Below are 15,324 nucleotides of genomic sequence, written 5' to 3' on the forward strand. Positions count from 1 at the left end.
CTCTCTCTCTCTCTCTCTCTCTCTCTCTATCTCTCTCTCTCTCTCACTGTATTTTCCTATCCCATTTATATATACATAGCACTTATACTTGCGCAGACGGTTATTCTTTAAGAGTTATGCTCATATTTTAACGCTTATAATTAAGATGCGTGGAGGTGTGTCGTGAGAAAGTTTCTATCTTTCTCCAACCATTTGATAAATGATTTTCTACACACTAGTGAAGTATACGTGTGGAACTGACTTACGCGGTTTTTATTTCTCGGAAGAATAAAATATAGAGAGAAAAATTAATACGGATAGTATTTTTAAAGAGAATAAAACAGATATTTACATTCAAGGTATAGATACATACATTTTTTTATTTTTGTCGCTATGTTTTGTCAGTGCTTATAGTTTGTGTTCGGTTATAATTCTTATATGAAGATGTTTTAGTCTAATATTTATAATTAGTTTTAATGAAAAAAAAAAAAAAATTCTTCTATCCATTTCCATTTTATTGACTTAATCAATCACACGTACCTTTCTAATTAATTAATCACGGTAAAAGATTACATCGAAGGAAATTAAAGTAAAATATAAATTTTATATAATTCGTGAATGAACAAATAATGTGATAAATAAAATGTGTAATTTGTATAATCCATAATATTTCCTTAAATATTATTAATAAAATTTTACTAAAATCCAAAAGTTAATAATAAATATAAATTATAGAATACAATAAAAAATAATCTATTTTCAAAACAACCAATTGATGCAAATCCATATATAGTCATTAAAATGTAAGTAATAAAATATTATGAGAATTTGTCTCACAAATACTATTTATTAAAATCCCATTACCTTTCAAACAATGCATCATCGTAATGTGAATTTAGATTTATTATTTAAATAAAAAATAATTCTATAATAACACGTAGTTTTAATCTTGATATATGAAACGAACATTAATGCTAATTACGCACATTTCATTAAAATAACTTAATTTCTTCACACATAGATATACGCGAATGCACGTACATACATACTTACATCTAATTTCGTTGAAAATTATGAATGAAATATCAATAATTGCAAATATTAAATATATTTAATTAAATATATATAAGTGAATTGTATGATTTATATTTATTATTAAATAAATTCGGTATTGTAACAAGTGCAAATGGCGAGAAAGTAAAATTTCTTATGATATTATTGCCTGATATCTAATCAGAAGGGACTTGTAGTGTGCCACACACACACACACACTGTATTGTACCTCATATTTTAATATTTATAATATAATGTCAGCAATACGTACATAGGCCATAGTCTTTCTATTTGTTTATTCAAAAATTTGTGTGCGATAATTATCAGATTATTGATGATCTATTCAGCATTGTCACTTTCCATACAATGAGTATAAAACATATATTTATATACACTTCGATGTGATTTTTATTTGTTAATTAAAAATTGTTTACTATCATTCGCTTTTATGATTATTAGTTTTAACACTGATCGTCAATTGTTTTTATTAGTATTGTGAGAATGGTAAATGTATATATATATATATATATATATATATATAAAGGTCATTCAGAAACATTTACTATATTCAGTAAATTCATCTATATTATTTCAAACATAATACAATTTACTATGCGTTATTGTAGTAAAATCTCATATGATTGCTTGTATGGTTCATGATCTATATTCCGGTAAACCATATACCTCTATTATTACGCGAGTAAATTTCAGAAAATTATTAAAGAAGGCTTTTATGAAAGTAAAATTTCTTAGAAGAACTTTTAAAACAAAAGTCTCCCATATAAATGCTTGCTACTCTTATTTCAGCTTGGAACTAATATATGTAATAAGCATCATTAATTAAATTTAAAGTACAATTTAGCATGTCCGGCATCGCCGCTCATGGTTTTCGCGCGTATCATCAAGAATCGGATACGCCTTGGCTAGCATCCGGAGAGCTACATTGTGGCACAACGATGAACAGAAAAAACATCAAAATAAATTCAGGAAGAAGCTCATGGCCGACACGGCCCGTGTAACGATCTCTTTACGCGCAAGCAATTTTTACGACGAAGCCACTAGTCCGATCCAAGTCGTCACGCAAAGTGATGAGCCTCTCCCCCCTCTCTCAGTCTAATTTTTTTTCCTTAAACTGTCTCTCTTCAAATATAAAATACTAATATATATATATATATATATATATATATATAAACTTTAATTCGTTACCCTTACAATCTTTTCGATGCTAAAATCTAACTAAATAATCTAATTGAAATTAGAAAATGAAAATGATATTTAAATAGCTAATGGAATTTTAAGTGATCGTGAAATATGAAACAGATTAAGCAATTAAATTCACATTCTCATTATCAATAGATTGCGCAATTAGAATAAAATTGAAGCAACTTAAATTTCAAAAGCAATCGGAATACTTTTTTAATTCGAAATACCCTGTAATCTAATCGTACAAATTTACATATAAAGGTATTACTCACACTTATCTAACGAGACTCATCTAATTTAATTTAAATTAAAACATGCAAATAATTTTATAAATTTATAATCGTTGTGCTAAATATATCAATAAAAATGCTTTTAAGCTAAAACAATTGTTTTATTAAAAATAATTTAGTATCCGAGATCAGGGTTGGTAACAAGACAGTAATATCCATCCTAAATTTTTCTCTATCCGAGAGAAGACAATGGTTAAAAAAGTACTTGTAGTACAACAAAATCGATAGAAACGGAGAAAATGTAGGAGGAGAGAAACGGTGAAATGATTGGAAAATGTGCACCGATCCGCCTCGCGTCTCAAGACTATATGCTACACGTACAACAGGGTCAGGACCCGGTGTCCTTGAACAACGGACGAGATCATTCCGAACCCTTTCTTGCTTTTGCGCTACGGCGTGCTAGAGATGCACCCATGCTATGTGCACATACAAAGTGGGAGAGCTGAGGCGTCCCGCTTTGCGAAGCGTAGATCGACGGTGATTTACTTATCGGGTATCGACGCTTCGCCGGAGGTAAATGGCCGAGTCGTGACCATTAGTCCATGCAATTCCCGTCCTTGCAACTCAGCCCAAATACAGTGCAACGAAGAGAAGATGCGAATAAAGGAGAGAGAGAGAGTGAGAGAGAGAGAGTGTGTGAGAGAGAGAGAGAGAGAGCCACGGAGCATCAGAGGAAAGAAGAAATCGCCAATACGTAGAAAACGACGCCGTGTGGGGCCTTAAACTATGGGCCTCTGACATTCTTCTTCCTTCTTTATATTTGTTGTATACATGTATTTGTGTATCTATTCTCGCTTCTTTACTCTCTCTCTCTCTCTCTCTCTCTCTTATCTGTATTCGCCTTTTTCCTATTCATCTATTTATATGTATTATGATTTGTACATATATATATGTCTTGTTCACCTGCTTTTGAAACTTCATTTTTCATTTCATAAAGATTTTTGTACTGACACAAAATGAGAACCATGGCAAAATTAGCCTCGAAATAATTATCCCCCTCTCTCTTTCGATCAATCTATCTATCTCTTTCTTTTGTTGTCTTTTTAATTCGTGAAATCACGATCCATTTCTTCCCAGGAAAATTAATGATTAAACGACAATCATGCAATGATGAACTAACAATAATAGAATTATTATAAGTAATATATTCCGATATTTTTCAATAAGAAATAATTGGTCTTGGTATAAGAAATTGTTGTGTCTGCATTATATAAAAATTTATCTAAATTTTTTATATACGATTGCCGAAATATAATATTAAACTAAAAACTATATTATCACGATAACATTAATCAAAATCTACAAATTCAATCACTTTAAATTTAATACATTTTATTAAACAACAATTTTATTATAGCTTACTAACTAAACATTATTTATAAATATCTTTTATGCATCGTGTTGATGATTTTACTTTATTTGGCATATATATAAAAAAAAAATTAATACTAATTATACACGGATAGGGTATAAAATATTGAAAAGAATTTAAAAAAGATATTCAAAGGAAGCATTATTCCTATATAGTTTAATAAGTAAATAAGCACTCACTGATATGAGTTGATATGTATGAGTAACACATAACTCAAATTTCATTTACTTAACGTATGGATAATAAAGACCAGTAACCAAGCGACTTTAAAATGTTTACAATAGTTAAAACTGTTTAAACAATGTACAATTATAATAAGAAATGTTCTATATATACTGACCGGTAATAATCTTTTTTGCAGTAGATGTTGCCGTCCCTGCTAAAGCAGGTGACCTCGCCATCGAGTCCTTGCCGACAGTGTGAGCACTGCAGACAGGAGATGTGCCATCGCCTGTCCACCGCTTGCAGGTAGAAGCGATCAGATATTCTTAGTCCACAGCCAGCACAGACTACTGCTGGACCGTGATCATGATCTTGATGGGAAGGCGGCGTCGACGGAGGCTCCAATTTTGGTATTGCATGCATAACACTATGTTCGGATCCCTGTTGTTGCTGTTGTTGTTGATCGGTTGATGCCTGCTGGACCTGTGACTGATGGAGGATGGTTTGCTGGTGCTGCTGATGGTGATGATGGTGATGGTGATGATGATGATGATGGTGATTGTGGTGAGGCGTTGTTTGAGGTGGTATGCTAAGATCATTAGGATGCTCGTAGTTGCTGCGATACTCAGTCGTGTCTGTGAGCAATCATTATGATTTCTGTATTAAGTTATTTAATTTTTTATTCTATTTTACATATTTTTTATTTTCATGTTTAACATATCGACCGTTGAAAAATATAATTGTTATTTATTCTTTATTTTTTATTTTTATTTTTACTTTTATTTTTATTTTTATTTTTAATTTATTCTTATTTCTTCTTCTTACGGAAAGCAAAACTGTACCAGTTTTATATTTATAATATCCTTAAGAAAGCTTATTAATGATAATTTTTCGGTTGAAAGGAATCATTTCCGATATTTTTTAGAGCGATCGTTTCTAAAGAAATATTTTAATCCAATTAAAATTCCAAATCCTTGTAGATGTTAATAAAATTATTGGCTACATATTGTATATTGAATAATTATTGACCAATAATGGTGATTCGTTGTCTGTGTCATCTAATCGTAATTCAATATCATTATCAGAAATTATTGAATAAAATGAAACATATGTTCGTATGATTCCTATAAGTTAAGATTAAAAAAAATTATCTTTAATTCTATATATTATATTCTATATATTAAGCAATTTTATAATTTTTATTATCTATTGCTTTGTTATTATTGAACGGCATATTGAATAGTATTGAATAGCGTATTTATGAGAGCAAAAATTAAACAACTTATAATAAAAATAATCATATCAACCTTGTAAATATGATGTATTTAAAAATAAAATTTATATTTCTCCATATTTTAAAAATACAAGGCATCGAACAATTCTACTTGATATTGAATAGAATGAAAAATATTAATATAACTCGGTACGATATGTAAATATAAAACTTCGTGAATTGTAGGAGGATAGTGAGAATAAAACTATTTAATAGCTAACAGATTCTTTAAATGTCATATTCTATCAACATGTAAATGAGAGATTCTTTTTATATTTATCAGTGCAAAACGCTTTTAAAAGAACACGTGAAACTCTTTAATTTAAATATTTCATGTGAACTATCTCTTTGTACTTTTCAGCCAATTCCCTCTATGCAACATTGTTTAAAATAACTTATAGAAAAAGAAATAGATAGAAATATAGAGAGAGTAAGAGAGCAAGAGAGAGCGTGAGATTAATAGAGAGAGCGTGAGATTAAGAGAGAGAGAGAGAGAGAGAGAGAAAACGGAAGGGAGAGAAAAGGTTAAGAGTGAAAAGAAAAAAAGTTAAATTATAACAAATACCCAAGCGACATCTAAATTATGTACCTCCCGTAGAGAGAATGGTAGGGGGTAACGGTACTGCCTCGATTAGGTATTGTATAATAATTTTCAATTATTACAACCATATAAGGTATGAAGTATTTATAAATATATTCATTTTTCCGTTAGAAAATAATGGTTTGTTATGTTTAACACATTTTGATAATGTGACAACAGGTTTAAGCTTTAAGTCATATATACTCATAAGTTTATGATATAAGAAAATTAATTTTATAATTATAAAAAGTCTTTGTAATCGATCCATTTATAATATTATCATGTATTTTATGTAGAAGACAAATAATAACTATTGCAGATTTTTAATGCGAACAAGGCAGAAATTACAATGTTGTATATTTAAAGTCTAAATCTTTCAAGCTTCATTCTATAATAGTCATTTATTAAAAAGCAATTAGATTTTACTCTAATATCCACCGATATATTCTAATAAAATATAGATAATAATTTATTTAATCCACGAGAAGTTAATGTATATCATTCTCTTTAATAAAAAGTACTAAATTAATGTGGAAATTTATAATTTAAAATTCGTCTAAGTATAAAATAATACTATATAAAATATAACATTCTCTCTCTCTCTCTCTCTCTCTCTCTCACTCACTCACTCTGATCGATTAGTCAGCTATAATATAGTAAGTAGCGTTTTTAGGTGATATAGGATTACGATCATTAGTACTATATCAAATAACAAGAGTATGTGAAATACTTGTTTAAACCAAAGTTCTCACGAATAATTATCGCGATAAGCATCACAGGGGTACAGAGCAAAAAATAGGCATACAAATTCTTTGAAAACCATGTCGTACCTCCCGGAGATCCATAGTCCCTCGAGTCATAAGAAGTTGAGCCAACGCTGTAGCAATTATTGTTGGTGCCGCAATGCGTCTGGTGCAGACTCGTGTGACCCGGTTGACTGCAAGGATGCTGTTGCTGATTATGATGGTGATGATGGTGATGCTGCTGTGGCTGTTGCTGTTGGGGTGGCGTAGGACTAGATGGCAAGGTTGTTGGTCGGGCAGCATCGCCCATCGATGCTGGCAGGCATGGGCTCAGGTCACGTGTTTGATCCGAACCGCCCGTGCCCACAACCAACGCACCAACCACCACCCCTGCACTGCCACCGATACCAGGACCACCTTGGCATCCTAGTGTTAAACCGCTACCGCGCTCCTGTGAGTTCCCCGGCTGCTAAAATAAAATTATACAAACATAGTATTTACATTGAAGGAAGGAATGACTGTATAATCCATTGATCACATAAAACATGCCTGATGCAAAGGAAAACGTAATCAATAATATATTTATTAATTGTAAAATGTAGTATTTAAATTTATTATTGAGTTTACTACATTTAGGATTATTATTTCAACAATGGGGAATAGAATTAGTAAAAAATTTTTAAACTCCTATACTTTCATTGAACATACTATAATGTAGAAAATATTACCAAAATTGAAATAAGTTTATTTTTACGTACGCATGTGCATATATTTGCATCTGTACGTTGTATAGATTTTATTTACATAAGGACTAATCTCTAACGGTAAAACATTTTTTTTACACTTATAAAACCATACATAATTCATGATTTGTATTTCTTTTACTGTTTGCAAATTCATCGTACACTTTCTCAAACTCTTAATACTATGCTCGAAACTATTGTTGACTCGTATATTCCGCCAAATATATAAAAAGTCTATAATTATTTGATTTAGCTCAAAAGTATAACACGAGCAAAAAATATAAGTAACAAAAAAAAAAAAACTAAAAGATTTTCTATTGCCTATTGCTTCCACCCTTTGATTTAGCTGATTGATCTCTTAATTTTCAATCTCGGTACGCGGTGATGCATATCGTGAGTGAGATTCCACCTTCAATATAATTTTAAATGATGGATTATCTTCCTTTGGATAAATTATAAGAATCGATGAATCACTGATTTTTTGTAATCCAAGACATGCTGTCACTTATAATTATGTTATACATTTTTTCGTTAACTCGTCAGCTCCATAACGTTAATATTGTAATTAAATAAATATTTAAATTGAATTATCAGAGTAGAATATTGTTAGTGTAATTATAACGTAAGCTATATTACAATTGGAATTTTATAATTCCATAAAAATCGTCGTTTACAGAATAGATCGAAAGAATTCGAAAATATTTTTAACTAATTGTTTAATATACATCGACATCGTATAAAATATTAACCATAATTATCATGAAAATATTCCGTTAAATTTTGCAATTACTTAAGAGTTTATTTCAATTTAAAAATAAAATGCTTTAAAAATTTTACAAAATAAATCATTAAGACTAAAGATTGCTAATGCATTTTAAGTGGATCGTACTTATTTGATTATAAATTAAACTATTGTAATAATAAGTAAAAAATTAGCCATATATTCTACATCGATTCATTCGATCACTGAATTATAACTTCCATATAAATTGAAATAACTTAGTACAGTAGTATATTAGTAACTCTTTGTATATTTGTCCTCCTTTTTCTTTCATGAAAAAAAAAAAAAGGAAAAAGTGTTATTACAATATAATGTATTATGATAAAAAAAAAAAAAAAAAAAAAAAAAAAATTAATAATCAGATTTTATGTTTTGAAATGTTAGAACGTATCTCTGAGAATATTATGAATTTTGAAAGGAAATTCCATTACTCCATAAATAAGGTAATGTATACCTTTTAATTTATTATTAATAATAGCATTTTAAAAGATATATTCCGATTAAAATATTTTATCGCAGGTTTCGAAATTTTTATTATTAACTATATTAAAATGTTCAATGGCTCTTCAAATTTTCTAAATACATTCAATGTTTTATAACTTGAGTAAATAGACAAAATTTTACTTATTAATTTTTTTATCTATTCGTATTTATTGTTAAGTTACAATAGTTAGTATCGTTATTACTACTAGCTTTTGAAAAGTTATGCATTCGCAGAATCATGCAGAAACGAGAAACTAACATTTATAATAATGACACATGTATTAAATTCTCAAAAGAATTTCTTAATATACTTATGAATTGTCAATATCTATGAAACAACAGTTGTTCGTGTCATTCACAGTAGATTAACTAAACGCGGAAAGAAAGAGCAAGAAAAAAATTTAAAGATAATAAAGAAACAAGAAAATAGTGAAAGCAAATATTTCAATTCATTTATAAACGCGAATAAGTTTAACAAAAAATTTTTTGTCCATCAATTTTGAATAAGAACAGTTTCTCTGAAAATCTGAATCAACATATCTACGTGTGAACACGAGTAAAAAACTATAATTTTTGTATAAGGCGAAACTCATACTATAAGTACCAAGTTGCGGCAACTTTTCATTCGCCAATCTCATACGAAATAAAATATGATAAAAAATATTATTTTTGGTTAATTTTGCATTAATTTATTATAAATATCATTAAGTTACAAATAAATATTAGTGTAATAACAATAAGTCATTTATAGATAATGAAGTTGTTAAAAATAACTAACATACTTAAAAAAAAAAAAAAACTATTTTTTAGGAATAGCATATAGACTAAAAGGCGCGCATATCGTCAGACATAAAGCAGCTTTGTTACAGAATTACATTGTAATTTTTATATGCAATAATTTTATTGAATTGTAATCTCTAAGTTTCTATGATAATGAAAGTACTATTTATTCCATCAAAACTGAAAAATAATCAATTTTTGAAGCTATCAATCACACTCATCAACAATGAGTAATAATTAGGATATTTCTTAATTAAGAATCAGAAAATATTATTTAAATAGATGGTTTAAAGCTTAATACAATTTTATCGCGTATGAATAATAATTTATCTCTTAAAGGAGATAATATCTTGAACTTTCTTCCATGTGATGTTGCACAAAAAAAATTTGTGTTCAGCTGAACTAGTGAATTTGAGCTATTGAACTTTCAATAACGAAAGGATACATAATGCAATAACTTTTTCAATATAAATGATATATAACGAATTCATTAAGTTCATATTTTGAAAATTGTTTTAAAATAATTGTAATTAATTAAAGATTTCTTAAAAATCAGCAGAAAAAAAAACAAATGTATGAATTAGAAATTTTAAATCATTTAATTACTTATTTCTTATCTTATAATAACCACCTTCACTGTTGCAAATGCATATAATTTATTTCAAAACAATTCATAGGTTTACTTTATAATTTTATAAAATATTTTTAATATATACTTATTGGTATAATTATTTTTAATTTAAATTTTTATGAAGGTCACCGCTGTTTTTACTTTTTTATTGTTGAATGGAAAATTGTACGTTATATGTTTTTATATCATACACATAGAAATTCGTATTTGCTATTAAACTATTGATTTTCTAAATAAAAATTCAAAATTTATTTCAATACTCGAGTGTTTTAATGATCGTATTGTATATAATTTTCATTAATAGATAGCCCGACTATATCTAAATAATGTCCCCAAATAGAATTTTAATTATAAAACTTTGTGATAAAAATTCTTGAGCAACAACATACTAATCGAAGAAAAAGTAGGAAGAACTTTAACACTTTATCAAACTTGATATACTGTTTTCCTCGTCCCATTGGATAGATTTCTTTCATTTAGATGATTGAGCTTCATTATGATATTGTAAAATTATGTTAAATATTTCTCTCAACATTAATGTATTCAAATAAATGTTGATTAATATATACTATTTTCTGATATTTAATCATATTTAGTAAAAATTAAAAATGTTAAAACTGATTGATTATTTACTCTGAATGATTCTTCTACAACTAAAGGTTGTTAAATATTCTAAGCGATTGTTTAATTCCTGTATTAAATACAACAAATTTGCAAATATAAACTAAAGCTGTAAAGGTGAGAAAATAAGTGAAGAAACATGAAAGTGAGAAATTAAAATTTATTTCATCATTGATAATGTCGATAAACAGTTGGAATAATTTATGAAATTATTTTCACGAAGTTTATGTGGCAAATTGTGACAGTTGATTTTCAATTTATATATATTTTATGTATAACAAATTATTACGTTAAATTATTATAATTTATTAAGTAATATTTAAAATATTATAAAATTAATTGCAATTAATATAGAAGAAAACATTTTATGTAATATTATAAATAATCATTATGACTACTAACAATCATTATGATATATATATTATATATATAGACAGAGGGGGGGGGAGTGAGTGAAAATTACCTTCATACACCTTTGAACTATAAACGCCTTGTATCAAACAATTAAAACCATTTTTTGTAAGCGTATACAATCAACACAATGAAAAGTAAAAAAATTAAATGAAAAACTTTTAAAAAATTACAAACTATATATATTTCATTGCAAATCAGTTTTCATTACATCCTATCATTTGAATAAAAATAATTTTTCATACAATTTCTAGAATCTTATAATTTATTAATGAAATTATAGCGTTTACACTAGTGGCAATAGTGATAGTCTTCAATTTTATTACAAAACTTTTTACAATCATTCGTATATTAAAAAGTTAGAAATTAAAAAATAATTTAAAAATTAAAAAAGTTTTTAATAAAACATAAAAGGTATAATCTGCAGGCTTCGATAATAAATTAATGTTTATATTTTCATGCATAATTTTTTTTATTTATTACTATATATAAGAAAATATTGTAATTTAACGTGTACTTTATTATTTTAAATATTTAGAATACAAATTGTTACTTAATAGTTTATATAATTTCATTTGTACGTACATTTTACTCTATAAGCTTATTTTAATAATGAAATAAACATATAATAAATTTTATATGCTAATAATTTTGTCAATGTAATTTTGAGTTGCAAATTTTAATGTGTAATTCATATTGTACAATGACAGTTATTTTTAGGAAACAAAAATTAATGAAGAAAATCCTATAGTCTTAAGACAAATCTAATATAGATTAATTATTCAATTGTGATACACTATATTTTTCATTTTCGTGGGGAAATTTTTCAATTTTTTTATCCCTAATATCATTAAAATATATATATATATATATATATATATATATATATATATATATATATATATATATATAATGAAATAACAATGAATAAATGAAAATTATTAATCAATAGAAAAAGCAAAGTTTATTTCTAAAAATGTTTAAAAAAAAAACCAAAAAAAAAAAAAAATGAATATAATTTTATACAGTTGAAATGAGTTATATCGGTAGAAAAGATTGAGTTTCTCTATGAATGATGATAAAAGAAGAGTAAATGTCCATTATTTAATAATTTTAAAGCAACATTTCTTATATTCCATCTTGATCCAGCTAATTTTAAATTATCAAGAGATAATAACCAGCGTCTCTACTACAGAAAATTCCATTTAACTACCAATGCTATCACGCCCCTGTGCTATGAGTAATATTCTAAAAGTATAAATTAAATTATTCCTTACGTACCACATGCGTGTCAGAAACTCAATTGTTATATACTATTCGGACTATATCTTGCATGAATTTGCTTGTGACACTGACATAAAATCGACACCGCGGCGTGAGAGAACGGATCCAAATGCGTTGCGCGACTGCCTTATCTACTTCCTCGGCTAAGAGCCGCGCAAAAGAGAACACTAGTGACTGCGATAAAAATAATAAACGTTCAAATTCTCTATATCTTTCCGACTGCCTATTTTCTCTCTTTATCTCTCGTTTTCTCTTATTTATGGTTTTACTACGTTTTTTGTAAGGTTTCCTTATTAATTTATATGTCCGATATATTAAAATAACAATATTTTCTATAATGATTGATTAAGCCGACGCAGTCTAAGAATTCTTAAAAATCAGTAAATTACCATTGGCTTATAAATTTGAATTTATTGAAGCGTTGAATTTATTAGCTGAAGCAAATATTAATAATATTATCAAATAGTGCGTAATGATATATTGTTGAAACGAGATTGTTGAAATTTTCAATCTTCGCTATGTTATATCTTGAAAAGCAAAAATATAATATTCATATCGATTACATGAAGATATTGAAAAATTTAGTTTAGTGATTTTTTGTCTGTTTATTTGTTCACTCAACAGTCCAAGAGGAAAATTAAGTATTTTTTATATTTTTACTTAACACATGATAAATAAAAAACTACATAATAAATCTATGAAATTATAAATTAAGTTGTAATGGCAAATTTATTATTTTATAAGATTGTTTTTGTAAAAATTTTATATGTATCTTTTTAATTTTCTAATTTTAAAATATGATTAGATTGTGCAGTAACTTAAAATCATATTTATTTATCTCTGACATATAAAGATTCCATTTTTGAAAATTTTTTCTAAACTTAATTCGTATTACAATTATAAAATTAATTTATGTGTATTTAAAATATAGTTTCTTAAACACAAAATAAATAATGCACATATGAAATACTTGAATTTTTTAAAGTAATAAGATAAGTGATACAAATATTACAAAATTAAAAAAAATTTAACACATTTATTGCTATCTTTAAAATATGGGTTTATTATTTTATCGAATATTTTATTTAAAACATAATTCTTAAAATTATTATCTTTTTAACAATATCTTAATGTACATTTTCCACTCTTAATATAATATTATTAATACCATATGCAGAAAATGTTATTAGTTGAGATATCTAATTTTCATTACAAGTATTTTATACTTTACAACGTGTGTTTAACATAAATAATATAAAAAATTAATAATTTAATAAAAATATATATATTCTTGATGAAATTAGCTATCAATTAACAATAAGTCATACAGCATCTACTGACAACAATTTTTAATCTATAATCATCGATTAAACGATGGTATAATGCATGCTTATTTATTTTCATATTTATACAATTCATTTCTTTAAATTTACAGTTATCACTCATATTCTCTTCTTCGTATCTTTCGTCTCAGACTTTCATATTACATTTCTTTTGTTTTTCTGGCCTCAGACTGAAGCTGTGACTATATATGTATATATACGATGGTGTGTGGGCGTTCGATAGCCTCGCAATATCTGCGAGCTGTAAAAAACGACAATGCATTTATATACATACATGCGCGCGCGCGCGCACGTACACACGCACACACGCACGCACAGAGATAGAGAGAGAGAGAGAGAGAGAGAGAGAGAGAGAGAGAGAGATGCGCGCGCGCGTGTATCTGCTGAATATATCGAAAAATGCGACTACTCGTACAGCAGCAAATTCTGCTGAAATGTACGTACACGTACAGCTTCCGAGCGACACGCTGTTGCTACCGACAGGATCGTAAATATTCCGTAGATACTTTCCAGTCATTGTATATTATGCGTATGTGCGCGCGTGTGCGTATATGTATTCAGGAGAAGAGAGAGGTGTTTGTAAATAAGTGTGTATATTTTTATGCCTTCTTTTTTATTGTCGGGCATTCATGAAGAAGTTGAAGCATTAAAGACTTTTATTTTTAACTTTTTCGACGAAAAGATGAAACGCAAAAATGAATTTGAAATTTTATACACTACACGATTCTATTTACTGATTCATGCAAATACTACTATTCTGAAAAACGAATGAAAATGAAATTTATATTAAACCGATAAATTATATTACCTTCAATATATAACTTTAATTAAAATGTAATAAAAAATGTATTAGAACATCCTATAAAAATCATATCCATTTTTAAGATGTTTTAGATGAATGGATGAGTGGAGTTGATTTTCGGCAAATCTATAATGATATCAATTAGTGAAATAATTACATTTTTATAGAAGAACACTAATTTTTCTTGATAAATGAAGGTAGTTTTTATTTGCGACGACACAAACGGTTGTTGGCATTGGGTGTGTAAAATAAGAAATGTAATTTAATTTTCAGCAGTTGAGAACAAATGTAAAGCAAAAGCAAATAAAATTTCTGTTTTCCAAACTATTAATTAATCATACATATAAAATATTTGCATTAAATTCAATCTTTAATTTATAGGATAATTTTCTACATTTTATTGAATGAATATTCCTATATTTTTAATGTTGAGATATATTTTTGAAGCTAAATATTTTTACCATTATTGTTATAAATTAATCATATATTTTTAATTTCTATGCTCTATTTTTGTTTGCTGATATTCACTGCCAGTTTATGGATTCCATAGATTTAGAAATATTCTAATGTGTTCGAAAAGTAGAAATCGAGTTTTTTAAATTTTTGCCTCAGACGTGAGCAAAATTATGACCAAATAACCCTCCAAACTTACTATATATCAACAAATCCAGAAAGGTGTGCTCAACCCTCAGATAATAAGAAAGAACGGAAAGTGAGGGGAAATAGTGAGTGAGTGAGTGAGTGAGTAAGTGAGTGAGAGAGAGAGAGAGAGAGAGAGAGAGTGGGTGGA

General features: G+C 27.4%; 1 protein-coding gene across 1 annotated transcript in view; it reads right to left on the reverse strand.

Moving 5' to 3' along the window:
- The window catches only part of LOC105367962 (protein apterous-like), a 50,655-nt gene that overhangs the window by 22,263 nt on the left and 13,068 nt on the right, over positions 1–15,324 (reverse strand). Inside the window, exons 2-3 of the mRNA XM_011506837.1 lie at positions 6,743–7,121; positions 4,238–4,694 (exon numbers count right to left, since the gene is read on the reverse strand). Of these exons, the coding sequence (XP_011505139.1) occupies positions 4,238–4,694; positions 6,743–7,121 (836 nt within the window). The remainder of the gene's footprint in view (positions 1–4,237; positions 4,695–6,742; positions 7,122–15,324) is intronic.

The sequence above is a fragment of the Ceratosolen solmsi genome, unplaced genomic scaffold (assembly GCF_000503995.2).
Source record: "Ceratosolen solmsi marchali unplaced genomic scaffold, CerSol_1.0 scaffold6, whole genome shotgun sequence".
NCBI lineage: Eukaryota > Metazoa > Arthropoda > Insecta > Hymenoptera > Agaonidae > Ceratosolen > Ceratosolen solmsi.